Here is a 19,813-nt window from a genome sequence, read left to right as displayed (position 1 = left end):
ATGCAAGAAAGGCTGCATGCTTTTCCAACAATATTTTTAGGAGATCACTATGAAAGACACGGTCCATGTATAACAGTAGACTAGAATACAATATAGTATGTGTATGTATTAGTCACTCAGTCGTGACAAACTCTTTGAGACGCCATGGACTGTAGCCTGCCAGGCTGCTGTGTCCATGGAATTCTCCAGGCCAGAATACTGGAGTGGGTTGCCATTCCATTCTCCAGGGCATCTTCCTTACCCAGGGATCGAACCAGGGTCTCCTGCACTGGAGGCAGATTCTTTATTGTCTGAGCCACCAAGGAAGCCCCACAATACTGTATAAGGTCCCTTTTAATGTCCTAGTCCATAAACATGTTTCTCTTGTGAATGAGTACTAGGTAAATCAGATTTCAATTCTATCCACTGCTCTCAAACAGGAGCAGGAAATGGCAACCCAATCCAGTGGTCTTTCCTGGAGAATCCCAGGGACGGGGGAGCCTGGTGGGCTGCCATCTATGGGGTCGCACAGAGTCAGACACGACTGAAGCAACTTAGCAGCAGCAGCAGCAGCAGCAGCTCTCAAACAGGCAATTAACCAAACTGTTACTTATATCAATGGCTGTCTACACTTTAGCAACTTGAATCCAAAGCATAAGAAGTTCATCAGAGAAATCATCTCTATCTAAAGGGGTAACCCAAGGACAGACATATAGGCCACACAGAGAAGGCAAACCCTGTTTTCAGGCAATCATTTGGTTGTAATTTATAAAGGTATAATCACAAGCTGAGCTAAAAGTAGAGGCTTAAAAATCTAATAGGGCTTTGCTCTTTCTGTGGAGTATTTCTAAAAATCCTCTGAAATAAAGTGCTCTAAGTTACTAAATATCTTCATGTTATAACATTTAATAACTTATTTGCTATTTTAGTAGTTATAAACTCTTCAGGCTAATAGAATGTAGTTTCTTTCACTCTCTCCCACAGTCCCAAACTTCACCCCTACTCATTTTTACCTAAATCAACTGTGGATTAGAAGAACAGGGGGAAAAAATAAAATGATGTTATAAACATATATAAAATTATGATAAATGATGTTCTGTTCCCTCTCCAGGAGACACGAGATTAACTCCCTTCTTGGGAGTTCTGACTTCTCCCTAAAACAGGTATTCTGACAGATTCTAAAAAACATATTTTCCATATACTTCATAGTTCAGTGAAACTAGGTCAGTATAATCCTCAGTGAAAAAAAAGAAAATCCACACAAGAATAGCAGTACTCTGAGTTTTCAAAGGAATGTGAGTTGCTGGAAGCTAATCAAAAGAATGAGAAGGACTTAGAAATGAAGCAGTTTCTAAAAGTGAAAATCAGCAAAACTGCCTTTTCCCTCAAAACTTTCAGTGCTCTGCAATCACCTCCCCCCCCCCGCCTTTTTTTTTTTTTAATCATCCACCATTTCAGGGTATGGGAGCATTAAAAGGGACCAACTGTCTAGATTCTACTCAAATAAGGGAAATACGGCTATGTATATTTCCACTATCCAGCATCTGATTAAATTGGCATTCTTAAGTAATCCAAACTGCATGGGGTTCAGAAGTTTTAAAAGTTTTAAGAAATTTACACAGATTAAAAAAAAACAACCTAAGATATACTGTGGGAAAAAATAAAAATGGAGTTGCTGCTAAGAGCATTCTCTAAAATGGAGCCAGGAGGCCACTGAGGACGTGTGGCTTCTGCACATCTCAGCAGGAACGGAATTTGAACCTCAACCGCTCCTTGTCTTAACACAGGCATTCAGAACATCTGCCCAGTGTTCCAGAAACTCAGGATGCTTAGGGGACCCTTATCCTCTAAGATAACTTGTGACAGTCTATTTATTTATTGGTCCTTTACCCTAAAATGACTCATAACCACCTATCCTTTAAGGACAAACATTTCCTTCCGTGTGTCAGGGTTGCACAGAACAACTCTAACCCTGTGGCATTGGCCTTGAGCCCCTGACTCTTTCTCTTCCTGGGAATAATCTTTTGGTATTACCCAAATCTGTCTCCTCAACTGGAATTCTTAAGACCCTGAATAAAGCTCTAGGGAATTCCCTGGGTGGGTGGGGTGTCCAGTGCTTGAGACTCCCTGCTTTCACTACCATCTCTGATCAGGGAACTAAGATCCCCAACAAACCAGGCAGTGCAGCCAAAATGAAAAAAAAAAAAAAAAGTTCAAAAACTGACCTAAATGTCTCTGCTATCCCAAATATTATTTTTATTTATTAATTTTGGCTGTAGTGGGTCCCCGTTGCATCACACAGGCTTCTTTTGTTGCGCTGACTAGGCTCTCTAGTTGTGGCACAGGGCTCTCTAGTTGTGGTGTGCAGGCTTAGTTGCTCCATAGGAGGTAGGATCTTAGTTCCCTGACCAGGGATCAAATCCACATCCCCGACAATGGAAAGTGCGTTTTTCACTGCTGGACCACCAGAGAAATCCTCCACAAAGACTGCTTAAATAAAGAAATTTCTACGTGACAGAGGGTAGTGGGATGATGTTGTATTCCAGCTTTACAGATAAGAAGTCAGAATTTTTCTCCAGTAAAAAAAGACTTCACAAATGCCGGCATTTATGATTGTAGGTTGCATTCACCCTACAGGTTTTAGATAAGAGGAAGTAATTGCCTAAATTATTTAGTTCCTTATAAACCAAACTATCAGTAATCAAAGCCATTAAATAATATTTAAGTGAATATGTGGGGCACAAGAGGCCAAGCCTCTCTTTTTTTCCCAATAAAAGTGATATTAAACCAGTTTCAAACTAAAGCTACTACTTAATCTTAAAGACAGAATTTCAGAGAGAGTAACTAATTTACAAGAAATGAAATTTCTCCAACTTGTACATTTCTGAATCAACTCTAGCACATCAAAAATGTCTGTCATTATTGGTCTTACTAACTCTAGTGGCAAATGCCATACTGTTTGAATTTTTAGGAAATCAAATCCAGTGAATTTTAGTGAATTGGTTTGCCCATTCCTGAAATTTTTCATTTTCAAGCGCCTGATCTGGGAAAGACAGGGAGAAAACAATTACATTTATCCAAAGGTACATTATAAAGATATGTATTTTATACCTAAAAAGATATTTATCCTTATGTTTGTCGATCTCAAATGGACAGGTGCCACCATGGCTCATTTGACAAGTGGCTCTTGGCCTGTGCATCTGAAATGATCATTTCAGATTAGAGAATAAATCCTGCACAGCCATGCTGTGACCACAGCAGTGCCTGTCTAAAATCTAAGTGCACCAGTCTGAGAAAGAGAGATGGTGTGATTAATCAAGTTGTATACAGGTTTTGTATTTATTTGAATAAAAGTGGGGGAAAAAAGCAAAAAAAAAAAAAAAGAAGTCAGAATTTTTCTCCAGTAAAAAAAGACTTCACAAATGCCGGCATTTATGATTTCTTACAAAGAATCAACATAATATACGGGCTTCCCTGGTGGCTCAGACAGCAAAGAATCCACTTGCAATGTGGGCAACCTGGGTTCAATTCCTGGGTTGCGAAGATCCCCCAGAGGAGGGCATGGCAACCCGCTCCAGTATTCTTGCCTGGAGAATCCCCACGGACAGTGGAGCCTGGTGGGCTACAGTCCAGCAAAGAGCTGGACATGACTGAGTGACTAAACACAATATAATATACAGATTATACTACCACAGATAAAGATTTTCAAGTGATGAATGATACTGAAAAAAATAAAAATTCCTATGGACCTGGATGGTAGTTGAAAAGATAATAGAGAGCACAATGATAATTGCTTTATTAGAAGGAAAAAAAAAAACCTTTGGGAATGTTACCTTTGAGTGAATACTAATTTTGCACAAATTAGTGTACACTACATACTACATTTTTATAAGAGCAAATGACAAGAGATTAACCAATATATTTCTTCACATAAATTTCAGGGAAGCTCACAGAACCAGTATGGATTCATACAAGCAGAACATGAAAAACGTGGTGAAGAAAAGTGAAAGTCACTCAGTCGTGTCCGACTCTTGAATTCTTTAGGCCAGAATACTAGAGTGGGTAGCTACTCTCTTATCCAGGGGATCTTCCCAACCCATGGATTGAACCAGGCTCTCCTGCTTTGTAGGAGGATTCTTTATCAGCTGAGCCACAAGGGTAGCCCATGATAGCAGGGAAAAACATGGTAACTGATTCTAATGATAACCCCAAATCATCAAGAAAAATTTAAGTCTTCATGACCTGATTTTTTTTGTGTGTGAAGTCATCCTTTCTCTGTGAACTTCCCTGGTGGCTCAGACAGTAAAGTGTCTGTCTGCAATGCAGGAGGCCTGGGTTCAATCCCTGGGTTGGGAAGATCCCCTGGAGAAGGAAATGGCAACCCACTCCAGTACTCTTGCCTGGAAAATCCTGTGGATGGAGGAGCCTGGTAGGTTACAGTCCATGGGGTCGCATCGCAAAGAGTCAGACACGACTGAGCGACTTCACTTTCACTTTTATAGACCAAAAAAATTATTTTAAAACGCTGGCTTTTAGGTATCTGGGAATTAGAACCTTTGAGAAATCATTGAATAAGATCAGGCAACAGAAAGGGTAAATATTACAAAAGAGATTTTTGTGCTGAAACTCTGAAATGAAAGAAAGGATGTTAAAACTGGTTCAGCATCACCTTTCAACAAAGCCAATGGATGGCTTCAGAACATGACTTGTTTGTAGATTTCCCCACAAACCAACCATTCAAGCCATGGTGGCACTGGTAAACTTTTGAGAGACTATTTCCACACTTCTCATGAAAGGAAAAAAAAATTTTTTTTTTTAACAGAAGGAAGATACTAGCACATGGAAAAGCCTGATTTTGAATTACCTGGTGCCGAGCTCGACTCTGGTCCAGAAGCTGCCGGGACTGAAGTTTTTGCTGTTCTAGTTGTTGTAGGGCAAAATGGAGTTGGTAGCTGCCTGCTGTGGGGTGGTACTTGTGCTGGGGGGCCACCCCTGTAGCCTTGCTATATGCGTTGTTCTCTACCTCTCCCTCCCAGGCAAAGCCACCTGTCTGGAGGCTCCTGAAGAGAAAAGAAAGCAGATTTTTTAGAATGGTTATATGCACAATGAAGGCAAGGAGAGAAACACCTCTGTTATTTTTCCTTGATAGAACTGAACACAGTCTGGAATTACAAATCTGATTTACCTACTAAACCGCAGCCCCAGGAAGACAAAGGTGGGTGGCTCTGCTTTCCATTCTATTCGCAGCACTTGTCCTAAGCCTTGGCACAGACTGTTAAATAATTTAAATAGTCATTTTCTCTCCCCTTTAAAATGGCAATCCGCTCCAGTACTCTTGCCTGGAAAATTCCATGGACAGAGGAGCCTTGTAGACTACAGTCCATGGGGTCGCAAAGAGTCGGACACGACTGAACGACTTCACTTCTAATGGCCAAAAGGACCCCCCAAGCGGAGCCTTGAGAGCTTCAAATGCAGGAGGGCTAGTTACTTTAAGGTGACAACAGAAGCACAATCATACTAACAGCGACTTCAAAAGCATATGGATGAATGATACAGGATTCTTGGTTTTCCTTAGCCACCTATTGTGAAGTATCTGCTAATATCTCATATCATGGGACAGCATAACTGGTGTGAGAAGACACATTTTTTTCTTATTCTGAATTCATCTCATTTGGGTTCCGGCCACGTTGACATTTAGCTTGCGCACATTTAAGACATTACTGCTAGCTGAAATAAACCAGCCAGAAGAGGACAAATATTGCATGATCTGTCATACAACAGTCAAATTCATGCAGACAGAAAGTTGAATAGTGGTTGTGTGGGGTTGGGGAGACAGGGATGGGGAAGATATTGTTTAATGCGTATTGTGTTTTAGCAATAAACAATGACAAAGCTTTGGAGGTGGATGGCAGTGATGGTTGCACAACGTTGTGAAAAAGTGAAAGTGTGGAAGTGCTAGTCGCTCAGTCCTGTCTGACTCTGCTACCCCATGGATCGTAGCCTGCCAGTCTCCTCTCTCCATGCTATTCTCCAGGCCAGGATACCAGAGTGCGTTGCCATCTCCTTCTCCAGGGGATCGTCTCGACCCAGGGATCGAAACTGGGTCTCCTGCATTGCAGGCGGACTCTTTACTTGAGCCACCAGGGAAGCACAACATTACAAATGTACTAAATGCCACTGAACTGACACTTAAAAGTAGCAAATTTTATTATATGTATTATTTTGTCACAGTTGGTTTTTTTTTTTAAGATCTCTATTTATTTTTAGAACAATCTTATTTGTAAATCCTTCCATCTCCTTAACAGTTTTGGCTATTCAACTCTGAACCTTCTTTAACTACCTAGTATTTTTTTTTTCTTTTCCTTTTAGAATTATAGTGACCAGAAAATTGTACACAGAAGAAACATGAAGAGCCTCATGGTGAACTACCTTATCCCCAAACCTTGGTGAATGGGGCTTAGAGAAATAAAACAGTGCCTAATTCAAGAAACCTATTCATAGTGATTTAAATCATCATGTTGTTCTTTCCTTTGTAAATATCCTTTGGTGTTAATGGTCATTTCAGTGGCAGAGATGCAACAAGACTGGGGTGAGCTGACACAGATCTTCCTGAGTCCTGACCTACCGGCCGCCTGGTTATTAACAGTCTGGGTCTTGGTGACCCCAGAAGAGCTCTGGGGGGGTGGGGAGCGGTGTGGGGAGCAAAATGGGTCATCTGCCGAGGCCAGAAGCCCACACTCCTCTCTTGCCGGGGACCTCCTCTCTCTCAGCGTGGTCATTCGGGTCTCTGCTTTGGTTTCCCTACCCCTCTCAAAGACATTCCAGACACCTTGTTAAGGGAAAGTCTGTGTAGTGTACTCTGAAGTCCATGGATGAAAGGTTTTCTACTCGCGTGATCTCACCTCTGCTATGTCACATCCCTTGCACACCTCCTCCCACAGTTGGGCTCCCACAGTGCAGTTGCACAATTACGCACTTTCGGCTAATCTTCCTGGAGAACAGCACCAGAAAGCTCAGAGCTTACTTATTATTAGCTTTCTTTCTTTTTTTTTTTTTGACATTTGATCTTCCTGATCCCTCCTGAATTACCTCAAGGTACCAGTTGCTAGACATAATCTTTCCCAAGGGGCTTCTGGAGATGTGGAGAAATGTGGAGATCAATGATCGTGCATAAATATAAACTCCAGTATATGGATAAAATGTTAATGTTATTCACAAAGCAAAGTGTTGAGTGGGAGTCAAACAGGAGTTCCAGAGTTCAGGAGTGAGGGGCTAGAGGAAACAACTATCTCTCTTCTCATTAGTGAGGGAAGAGAAAAGCTTACTAACAAAGATACAACAAATAGAGAAGGGAACTGAGGGAGCTCTGAGTGGAAGGGAGGGCAATGGAGCAAGGCATCCAGGTACAATGAAAAGCAGGAGCAAGCCAATCCAATGAACACGGGAAGAGACATGATACTGCAGGAACTGCCTGCTGAATAACTCTGAGATCTCCATGCCAATTAAGGCAGGAATTTGAATCTAGAATGAAATTATCACTTATGATAATTGGACCAAAGGTCAGACAATTCATCAGTTGTGATTCTGCTTCCATTCCTGGTCTGCTGGTTACAGAAGGTTCTAGCCACAAGAAGCAGTCCAGACTCAGGGATTCAATACTAAAGGGTTTATGTAACAATATAGATTGTATTTCAGAATTCAACTTATGGGCTAGCTAAATTGGTTTTATTTTCTAAAAACTGTTTTAGGGTCTTCTCTGGTGGTCCAGTGGCTAAGACTCCGTGCTCCCAGGGTTCAATTCCTGGTCAGGGAGGTAGATCCCACATGCCACAACTAAGAGTTGGCACGCCACAATTAAGATTCTATACGTCACAATGAAGATCGAAGACCCTTCATGCCGCATCTAAGACCTGGTGCAGCCAGATAAATAAACAGATAAATAAAATATTTTAAAAAATCGGTAACAGCCGGTTATGCCTGGAACCAGTGCTGTTACTATTACAAAAACTGCTTTAATAACAAACATTTCTAGCAGACATTGACTTTAATGTCTTCTTGTAACCAGAGAGTCTTATTAGGAGATGACCAGGGACAGAGTCTCAGGGGTATGGACATGAAGCAAGGGTCTGTCCATGTATACGGGGCAGGACAGTAGTAAGAGAAGATCAAATGAGGGCCTTTGGATAAGAGAAGGCTTATCCATCCGACTGCATACACATTGGACAGGCTGCAACAAGATTAATTTTTAAAGTGAAGGCTGTTTTTAATCTCATCAATAACAAAAGCAGTCTCCAACTCACAAAAAGAAGTTTCTTTAGTAAGTAGAGGTTTTTAGCAAAGAGGAAGGAATTTTTGCAGTGCAACAGTAGGTACGTGCACAAGTGCTCAGCGGTGTAAGGCCATGTGGTAAGGGCCATGAGGAACCTGCTTGCTTTGAATTCCAGTGGGTGCTACTCAGACCTCGGTGTCTCACAGTCAAAGCACAAGACTTCGGGGTTTGCAATATGCACGTATTGTCATCACTGCCACGGAGGATGCCAGCTACACTGTCACTTGGGTTTGCCCCTAGTGAGATTATATATCTACATAGTCCTTTCCATGGCAGCTACAAGTTTCTCAAATACATTTCCTACTTCCACCAAAATTTTGAGATTCTGTTACTCTCTGTAAAGTTCAGTTTTTATGTTATTCTTTGCTCAATACTAAAATATAATATTATATACATTCCCTATAAATAACTTCCTTATACTTTTATGTTATTTATAGAGTAGGATAAACAGAGTTAAAAGAGTTAGCTGTGAGAATGCTCTGTTGAATATTCGATTCGAATTCAGAGATTCAAAGCGAACTATGGTGTATTTTGCCCTGACTACCTATGTAGCTAACAGCCAACAATACCGCAGACTTCTCTAAACCATTCTTTCTTTTACTAGCCTCGTCATTTGGAAGGCTGTCTTTCCTCCTTTCTTTAATACACCGTAGCACTGCAGGACTAAACGTTCTCACCATCACTGCCCTTCCCGCAACATGTCCCACCCTCCAACTTCTGGTCAACAGGGCTGTATCTTTCCCACTGGTTTAGTATCTGTTCCATCAAATGGATGCTGGTTATCCGGAACTCGGAGGAAACTTGTAAAATACATAGGTCTTTAGCAAAGCAAAATCTCCTGAGCAGGCTGTTGCCCTCTTCATAAAGATATGCCTTCAGTGTAACGATTTCCCAAGAATAATATGATGTCTCAAAAGAGTATACAGGGTAGCGATGAAATGGAGGAACTCGACAGTTGTGCAGTGTGATTCCGCAGTCCGTTTCCCCAGGTCCTTCCACCCCATTCAAGCAAAACCCGAGCAATCACGTACAAGGATGCCTCTGCCCTCTTGAGGGTGCTGGCAAGCGTGCTTTCATCTGTCCTAATAGTGGGGCTGTGGGATTACTGACATTTAATAGGTAGAGGTGCTAAATGCCCAAAAATACCAGGAAGAGTCAGCCTTGTGCTGGGAAACTATGCCACTGATGCTTCTAATGAGAAACAACGTGAAGACTGAGGGAGGTGCTTTTTGGAAAGAATCTTACTACTTCTTCACAAGAAAGAGTATCTACCCACTTCCATGACACTACACCCACTGCAGACAGTGGAATGTCTATCTCTGGAATCTACAGATATTCATGGACAGCAGAGGCTCCATTCTCTTTGCCTATAAATTTTTAATCTCAAACAAAGTAGTCGTGGCACACAGTAAGTGCTGGAAAGGCGCTGCAAGTGCCAAAAGTCCTACGAATGAGGGAAGAGCTCCCACAAGCTGTCCAAAGCGGTGCTGGCCAGGGACTTCCCTAGCGGTCCAGTGACTAAGACTCTGCACTCCCAATGCTGGGGGCCCAGGTTCAATCCCTGATCAGGGAAATAGATCCCACATGCTGCAACTAAGAGTTCACACGCTCCAATTAAAGATCCTATGTGTCCCAACTAAGACTGCTGCAGCCAAGTAAGTAAATATATTAAAATGAATAATTAGAAAACAAAGCGGTGCTGGACAGAATAAGGATGCTACATGCTCAGAGAGGCATTACAAATAGTGCTGGGGAACCCCCTTGGCCATGGGGGTTATTTTCAAGGGCAAAATTGGTGTGATTCTGCATGGAATGTTGTGTGTCCCATTCTTGATCCCTCCCAGGGCAGCTGGGGTTGGGTCATATTCACAAAGACCAAATGGATAAGAAGAGAAGACAGGGCACACTACTCTGGCTTTTCTTACATCCAACTTCTCTATGCTTTATAATTCTTAAACTTTCACCTGTAAAATAGGGATATGATAATAGTACCGATCAACACTTCATAGGGTTATCATGCAGACTGAAGAGTGAACACAAGTCAAAGTACAGGCACACAGGAAGAGTTACAAAAATATATCACCACTACAACTACTACCGTTATAATTATTCTTCTCCTTCCTAAACAATTCCATTTCCCTGCTGCCCTATAGTTCTTTGAGGTATTATAGTATATAGAAACATAAATTTGATCATTTTCCACCAGAGGATTCTATGTTACAAAGTTAGCACCATCTAGTTATGAGTATTCATTGTAAGGTCAAAAGTGCTCCAAGTTATTAATACCAAAAAGGAAAGCCTTGATGTACAGTGAATCCAAAGGGTTATTATAATTGTATTGCAATTCCTTATGTTAAAGACTGAGACAAGTTATTTGGGGAGGGATGGATCCATCTCCTCTTCAATCCACTAAATAGTGAAGGTGGGAGACTTGCCTGGTGGTCCAGTGGCTAGGACTGCATGCTCCTGATGCAGCGGGACTGGGTTCAATCCTTCGTCAGGGAACTGGATCCCACATGCTATAAAACTAAAACCCGGTGCAGCCAATAAATAAAAAAAAATACTTTAAAAAAATAGTGAAGGGGGTACCTATATAATCTACCCTGTCAGGTAGTCAGTTTTTTGCTCAAACCTACTTTCCGATCCTACATCAAAGCCAATCATCTCAGAGGCTGAACGTGTGATCTATAAGCAGCCATGAGTCTACCTTCCTCCACTCTTCACTGGTGATCTCAAACAGAGGACTTTCTGTTTATACTGCCTGTTTCTGTCCTAACATTCTCCCCAGTTTTCTAACATGGTTTCCATCCATGTAAATATAATGGCTTCCTTTTTCTATTCTAGACAGTGGTCAAGGGAGAGCAAGAGTGAACTGGAGAGGCCTCTGGGGCTCCTTAAAACTCATGATCCCAAAGGGGAGTCCTACCCTCCACTTTCAGAAACAATGAAATAGCTCTCTATTTTATTGTAGCTCGTGCATTCAGCATCTTGAATATAACCTCTCTTGTAAATAAACGAAAGGTAAAAAAAAAACCCAGAAAACATTTAAGAGTTTCTGATGGACCTCTGCTTCTGAGCAAGTAGAAAGTTACTTATACCTTAATGAAAATAGTAAGCTGAATACACTGCTAAATTATACTTATTTCAAAACCAACAGAATGCTGAGGAACAAAATGCTAAATGAATATAACCACAGGAAGTGACAAGCTCTTCGGACGGTCCCTGGGACGAGGAGGAATGGAAAGTGTCAAAGATGGGGCCTAAGATCTCCCCTTTGGGATCTACCAGCTCAACTTCTGACAACCTTGTAACGCCTGGACGTGGCAGGTTATTTTAGAAGCCCTAGCCACAGAATAAGTCTGTACCCACCCATCAACTCTTCCATCAACTTCATGGGGACACAGAAGGCTTGGGAGGGGTGGTGCTGTGTGCAAGGACTGATTAAAGTCCCTTTCAGAGAAATGATGGATATTATTCTTTGACCTTGACCAAAACGCAACAAGTAGTACAGTCTAAAAGTTAGTAATGTAAAATCCGAGACCAAATCAATGAGCTTTTCATACTCTGTTGATCTATCTAGCATTTTGAATGGATTTTTTATCCATACAAGATTTTTGTAATATACAGCATTAATCTTTAGAAATACTGGTTCACTGAGTTATGCAGACCTTCCAAATGTAGACATATTTCATTACACAATATTAAAAAACTGTATTTATTAGTATCCATCACTCCAATCTCACCAAAAAACAGTCTTTAAGTATTAGGAAGGTGTCATATTCATAGTGGTCAATATCAGTTTTTCAGAATTCTTTGCACAAAAAGATCTTACTGGTGATTCCATTCTGCCCCCCAAAGCAGCCAGAGGTGAAACAAATCTAAAGTTACAACAAAGTCTAGACCCAGCTTAATTATCAAATTGGCTAACCCCTTCTCCCTCTGCCTCCTTTCCATATACTGGAAACCTGAGAAAAAGATGAACATTTTTTTGGGGGGGTGAGGTGTAAATATTATTTACTTACACCTATGGTTTTACCTAAAATGTCCAGCATACAATTAATCATTATAAAAGGCATGTAGAAGCAAGAAAACATGACCCGTGAGAGAAAGTCAGTGGAAGGACACAGAGAGGCGGTACAGATGTTGGACTTAGCAAACGTGGACTTCAAAATAACAGTTATAAATTATTGGGTACCCAAGAGTATTGGGTAAAAGATGGGCAACACCTATAAACAGATGAAGGATTTCAATAGAGAGATGAAATCTATTAAACGAAGAACTGAACAAGAATCCTAGAAATGAAAAAAATATAAAATCAGAGATGAGGAGTGCATTTGGAATGTTTAACAGCAGACTGGACACAGTAGAATATCTAATATGTACAAAATTGAAATCCCAGTAGTTGAGGATAGAGGATGGGACAGTAGAAATATTTAAAGAGATTAGGGCTGGGAATTTCCAAAACTGATGGTAAACATTAACCTACAGACCTAAGGAGTTGAACAAAACCCCAAGCAGAATACATACAAAGAAGCCCATACCCAGGCAGATCATAGTCAAATTGCTGAAACAAATCTTAAAAGCAGCCAAGGTGGCGAGGTGCTTGGTGGTAGTAGTATTTTTACATACAAGGGAACAACAGTGCAAATGATTTGATGATTTATTAAAAAATGACAGCCAGAAATATTTAGTTATCTTTAAAGTGGTGAAAGGGAAACAAAAATTACAAAGTGCCAACCTAGACTTAAACATTTATAAAACACCCTCAATCAATTCAGTCTATTCGATAATTATGGAAAACTAACCCAACAACTTTAGAATGTGTATTCAAGTACATGGGGAACATACACAAGACAGCCTAAACGCTGGGTCATAAAACAAATCTGAATAAAAATGAAAAGATCAAATCACATAGAGTATACTCTAACCAGAATGCTATTAAATTAAGAATCAATTAGCAAAACGATACCTAGAAAATTCCCAAATATTTGGAAATTAAATAGCATACTTTAAATAACCTATAGATCAAAGAAGAAATCACAAGAGAAACTAGAAAATGCATCAAACTGAATGGTAATGAAAACACAACCAAACAAAATTTGAATTTCAGGGAAGAGTCCTTAGATAGAAATATATAGCATTAATACTATATGGTCAGGGGCAGTGGCCAAGAGGAGCAACCTCACGTCCAAGGAGCGGTGGCTGTGTGGGCACAGGAGGACCAAGAGGAGCTACTCCACATTCAAGGTCAGGAGGTATCTCCTCACCGCCAGGAGGAGGTGAGGAGATACCCCTTGTCCAAGGTAAGGAGCAGCAGCCATGCTTTGCTGGAGCAGCTGTGAAGAGATACCCCACGTCCAAGGTAAGAGAAACCCAAGTAAGATGGTAGGTGTTGCGAGAGGGCATCAGAGGGGAGACACACTGAAACCATAATCACAGAAAACTAGTCAATCTAATCACACAGACCACAGCCTTGTCTAACTCAATGAAACTAAGCCATGCCGTGTGGGCAGGTCATGGTGGAGAGGTCTGACAGAATGTGGTCCACTGGAGAAGGGAATGGCAAATCACTTCAGTATTCTTGCCTCAAGAACCCCATGAACAGTATGAAAGGCAAAATGATAAGATACTGAAAGAGGAACTCGCCAGGACGGTAGATAACCAATATGTTACTGGAGATCAGTGGAGAGATAACTCCAGAAAGAATGAAGGGATGGAGCCAAAGCAAAAACAATACCCAGTTGTGGATGTGACTGGTGAGAGAAGCAAGGTCCAATGCTGTAAAGAGCAATATTGCATAGGAACCTGGAATGTCAGGTCCATGAATCAAGGCAAATTGGAAGTGGTCAAACAGGAGATGGCAAGAGTGAATGTTGACATTCTAGGAATCAGCGAACTCAAATGGACTGGAATGGGTGAATTTAACTCAGATGACCTGCCACTGTGGGTAGGAATCCCTTAGAAGAAATGGAATAGCCATCATGGTCAACAAAAGAGTCCAAAATGCAGTACCTGGATGCAATCTCAAAAACGACAGAATGATCTCTGTTTGTTTCCAAGGCAAATCATTCAATATCACAGTAATCCAAGTCTATGTCCCAACCAGTAACGCTGAAGAAGCTGAAGCTGAATGGTTCTGTGAAGACCTACAAGACCTTTTAGAACTAACACCCAAAAAAGATGTCCTTTTCATTATAGGGGACTGGAATGCAAAAGTAGGAAGTCAAGAAACCCCTGGAGTAACAGGCAAATTTGGCCTTGGAATACGGAATGAAGCAGGGCAAAGGCTAATAGAGTTTTGCCAAGAGAATGCACTGGTCATAGAAAACACCCTCTTTCAACAACACAAGAGAAGACTCTACACATGGACATCACCAGATGGTCAACACTGAAATCATATTGATTATATTCTTTGCAGCCAAAGATGGAGAAGCTCTATACAGTCAGCAAAAACAAGACCAGGAGCTAACTGTGGCTCAGATCATGAATTCCTTATTGCCAAATTCAGACTTAAATTGAAGAAAGTAGGGAAAACCACTAGACCATTCAGGTATGACCTAAATCAAATCCCTTATGATTATACAGTGGAAGTGAGAAATAGATTTAAGGGACTAGATCTGATAGACAGAGTGCCTGACAAACTATGGATGGAGGTTCATGACATTGTACAGGAGACAGGGATCAAGACCATCCCCATGGAAAAGAAATGTAAAAAAGCAAAATGGCTGTCTGGGGAGGCCTTACAAATAGCTGTGAAAAGAAGAGAAGTGAAAAGCAAAGGAGAAAAGGAAAGATATAAGCATCTGAATGCAGAGTTCCAAAGAATAGCAAGGAGAGATAAGAAAGCCTTCTTCAGAGATCAATGCAAAGAAATAGAGGGAAACAACAGAATGGGAAAGACTACAGGTCTCTTCAAGAAAATTAGAGATACCAAGGGAACATTTCATGCAAAGATGGGCTCAAAAAAGGACAGAAATGGTATGCACCTAACAGAAGCAGAAGATATTAAGAAGAGGTGGCAAGAATACACAGAAGAACTGTACAAAAGAGATCTTCACAACCAAGATAATCACAATGATGTGATCACTCACCTAGAGCCAGACATCCTGGAATGTGAAGTCAAGTGGGCCTTAGAAAGCACCACTACGAACAAAGCTAGTGGAGGTGATGGAATTCCAGTTGAGCCGTTCCAAATCCTGAAAGATGATGCTGTGAAAGTGCTGCGCTCAATATGCCAGCAAATTTGGAAAACTCAGCAGTGGCCACAGGGCTTGAAAAGGTCAGTTTTTATTCCAATCCCAAGGAAAGGCAATGCCAAAGAATGCTCAAATTACCACACAATTGCACTCATCTCACATGCTAGTAAAGTAATGCTCAAAATTCTCCAAGCCAGTCTTCAGCAATACATGAACTGTGAACTTTCAAATGTTCAAGCTGGTTTTAGAAAAGGCAGAGGAACCGGAGATCAAATTGCCAACATCCGCTGGATCATGGAAAAAGCAAGAGAGTTCCAGAAAAACATCTATTTCTGCTTTATTGACTATGCCAAAGCCTTTGACTGTGTGGATCACAATCAACTGTGGAAAATTCTGAAAGAGATGGGAATACCAAACCACCTGACCTGCCTCTTGAGAAATTTGTATGCAGGTCAGGAAGCAACAGTTAGAACTGGATATGGAACAAAAGACTGGTTCCAAATAGGAAAAGGAGTACGTCGAGGCTGTATATTATCACCCTGCTTATTTAACTTCTATGCAGAGTACATCATGAGAAATGCTGGGCTGGAAGAAGCACAAGCTGGAATCAAGATTGCCGGGAGAAATATCAATAACCTCAGATATGCAGATGACACCACCTTTATGGCAGAAAGGGAAGAGGAACTAAAAAGCCTCTTGATGAAAGTGAAAGAGGAGAGTGAAAAGTTGGCTTAAAGCTCAACATTCAGAAAACTAAGATCATGGCATCTGGTCCCATCACTTCATGGGAAATAGATGGGAAACAGTGGAAACAGTGTCAGACTTTATTTTGGGGGGCTCCAAAATCACTGCAGATGGTGATTGCAGCCATGAAATTAAAAGACGCTTACTCCTTGAAAGGAAAGTTATGACCAACCTAGATAGCATATTCAAAAGCAGAGACATTACTTTGCCAACAAAGGTCCGTCTAGTCAAGGCTATGGTTTTTCCTGTGGTCGTGTATGGATGTGAGAGTTGGACTGTGAAGAAAGCCAAGCGCCAGAGAATTGATGTTTTTGAACTGTGGTGTTGGAGAACACTCTTGAGAGTCCCTTGGACTGCAAGGAGGTCCAACCAGTCCATCCTAAAGGAGATCAGTCCTGGGTGTTCCTTGGAAGGAATGATGCTTAGGCTGAAACTCCAGTACTCTGGCCACCTCATGTGAAGAGCTGACTCACTGGAGAAGACTCTGATGCTGGGAGGGATTGGGGTCAGGAGGAGAAGGGGACGACAGAGGATGAGATGGCTGGATGGCATCACCAACTCGACGGACTTGAGTTTTAGTGAATTCCGTGAGTTTTTGATGGACAGGGAGGCCTGGCGTGCTGCGATTCATGGGGTCGCAAGGAGTCGGACACGACTGAGCGACTGAACTGAACTGAATACTATACTGATTTTACACATTGATGTGTAATGCAAAATCAATGTCCTAAGCTGCCACTTTAAGAAGCTAGAAAAATAAAGCAAGTTAAACACAAAGTAAAAGAATAAAAAATAAAATAATAAGAGCAGAAGCTAATAAAGTAATTAAACAAGGAAGCCATTAGACTGAGGGGGCATTAATGCCTTGGCAGTCAACATAAGCAAACCAAAACCCACACTGGAGTCAATGCACTGACATTTGAGAAAATGCATTTAAGAACAACGAATCATAAACAGCCAAGTAGTCTTTTCCAAGTAAGGCAACCCCTTAAGCTATAGCCAAATAATTTGCTTACTCTGCTTAAGAGTCTGCTCTGTTTAAAATAAAAAAAAAAGCTTTCCCCTTAGTCTCTGCCAGTGGAGCACTCCAAACCATTTTCAATTTGAGTGAAAGTATGTTAGTAGCAGTCGTGTCTGACTCTTCGCGACCCCATGGACTGTAGCCCGCCAGGCTCCTCTGTCCATGAGGTTCTCCAGGCAAGAGTACTGGAGTGGGCTGCCATGCCCTTCTCCAGGGGATCTTCCCAAGCCAGAGATCAAACCGAGGTCTCCTGAATTCTAGGCAGATTCTTCACCATTTGAGCCACCAGGGAAGTCCACTTAGTTTGGTGCTACCCAATTAAATTCAACGTTTGTTCAAATGAACTCTTTGAAAATTTATTAATAATGTACTTTAGTTAACCTTTTAATACAATGAAATAGAAAATGGGCAAATAGGAAATACCAACAAAAGCAAAAGTTGCCTATATGAAAAGAATTGAAAATTGATATTCAAGCAAACTAATCATAAGGGAAAAATACGTACATTATTAATATCAGGAATGAAGAAGGGGAACATCATAGAGAGAATACAGATATCAAAAGTATAAGGCGATATTATGAACAACTCTGTCAAATACTCAACAACTTAAGATAAACTGAAAAAACCCTTGGAAAGAAATCCTTTTTGAAAGGGACACGATGAGAGAAAATCTAAATATATAAATTTGACTTGTAGTCAAAAACCTTAACAAAGAAAGCTTCAAGTCCAGATGGTTTCAATGAATTCTATCAAACATTTAAAGAAGAAATAATTTCAGTCTTTCACAAAATCTGTCAGTGAAGACAAGGGAAAACTTTCCAACACATTTTATGATGTGAACCTCCCTCTGAAAAAAAAAAAAAACTTGACAAAAACAAGAAAAGAAAATTACAGACCTATATGCCTGAACACACACACAGTTTTAATAAAATATTAGCAATTATAATCAATCTATCTGTCTCATATATAGGATATATATTATGATCAAGTGGTATTTATCACAAGAGTGATTTAAGGTTAAAAAAAATCAGTCACGTAATTTATCACATTAAGAAAATGAAGAAAAATCATATGATAAGATGTCAAAATACACTGGACAAAATTTATTCACGTCTATTCATGACAGAAACTCTCAATAAACTAGGAACAGAAAGAAAGTTGCTCAATCTAATAAAGGATGTTTATGAAAAACCTATGGCAAACATGAGACTTATTGGTGAAGCACTGAGCATTTTTTCTCCTAGATCAGGAATAAAGGAAAAACATTTATTCTTAAAATTAGTAATATAAGACCCAGTCAGTGTCATAAGAAAAAATAAAAATGCCATTATTTATAGATATATTTTCTTACACCAAAAACTCTACAACTTTTAATAAAAACACTGCACTGGAAGAACTAATAAATGGAGCAAAGCAGCAGAAACTAAGGTCCATTCAGCTCAGTTCAGTTCAGTCGCCCAGTTGTGTCCAACTCTTTGTGACCCCATGAACCGCAGCATGCCAGGCCTCCCTGTCCATCACCAACTCCTGGAGTCCACCCAAACCCATGTCCATTGAGTCAGTGATGCCATCCAGCCATCTCATCCTCTGTTGTCCCCTTCTCCTCCTGCCCTCAATCCCTCCCAGCATCAGGGTCTTTTCCAGTGAGTCAATTCTTCGCATCAGGTGGCCAAAGTATTGGAGTTTCAGCTTCAACATCAGTCCTTCCAATGAAAACCCAGGACTGATCTCCTTTAGGATGGACTGGTTGGATCTCCTTGTAGTCCAAGGGACTCTCAAGAGTCTTCTCCAACACCACAGTTCAAAAGCATCAATTCTTCAGCACTCAGCTTTCTTTATAGTCCAACTATATATAAATATATATATATATATATGGTCCATTAACAAAATACAATCATATTTTTATATGCTAGTCATACACAATTAAAATTTCAATGTAATTATTAATTGAAAATGAAACTTTAAAAAGCAATATAATTTAAAAATTCATAAAAATATACCAAATATCTCAAAATAAAGATACTGGAAAATGTATAAGGTATATACATTGATTTTATGAACATTAATGAGAAATCTTACACAAAACCTAAGTAAATATAAAGATATCCCATATTCCTGACTGATTGGAAAATTCAACACTGCTAATATGTTTATTCTGGATTACAGACATTAGTTTTTCTCAGTTCACAATTTCCATCTATAAATTTGTCTTGAAATTTTCTTTTATTCATTAAAGCCTACTTTTCTTTATACCCTTGTTCATAGTTACATTGGCCACTTTAAAATCTTTGTCTGTTAATTCTGTCATCGGAGGCTTCTAAGGACTGGGGTTGCAAAGAGTTGGACACAACTGAGAATGCACGCACACAAAGAAAAAAGGGAATCACTTAAGACCAGGATTGATTCATGAAAAAATAAGTCATGCTAGACTAACCTCAACATTCAAGAAACTAAGATCATGGCATCTGGTCCCATTACTACAAGGTGAAGAGATGGGGAAACAGTGCAAACAGTGACAGACTTTATTTTCATGGGCTCCCAAATCAC

The 19,813-nt window shown here is 40.4% G+C and overlaps 1 protein-coding gene across 14 annotated transcripts in view; it reads right to left on the bottom strand.

Moving 5' to 3' along the window:
* TTLL5 (tubulin tyrosine ligase like 5) overlaps positions 1 to 19,813 on the bottom strand; it is a 317,823-nt gene that overhangs the window by 96,776 nt on the left and 201,234 nt on the right. For all 14 annotated transcript variants that reach the window (XM_027552476.1, XM_027552486.1, XM_027552477.1 and 11 more), the window contains one exon: positions 4,844 to 5,039. In XM_027552476.1, coding sequence (XP_027408277.1) covers positions 4,844 to 5,039 — 196 coding nt within the window. The remainder of the gene's footprint in view (positions 1 to 4,843; positions 5,040 to 19,813) is intronic.

Source organism: Bos indicus x Bos taurus, chromosome 10 (assembly GCF_003369695.1).
Source record: "Bos indicus x Bos taurus breed Angus x Brahman F1 hybrid chromosome 10, Bos_hybrid_MaternalHap_v2.0, whole genome shotgun sequence".
NCBI classification, from domain to species: domain Eukaryota; kingdom Metazoa; phylum Chordata; class Mammalia; order Artiodactyla; family Bovidae; genus Bos; species Bos indicus x Bos taurus.
This window is presented reverse-complemented; position numbering and strand designations above follow the sequence as displayed.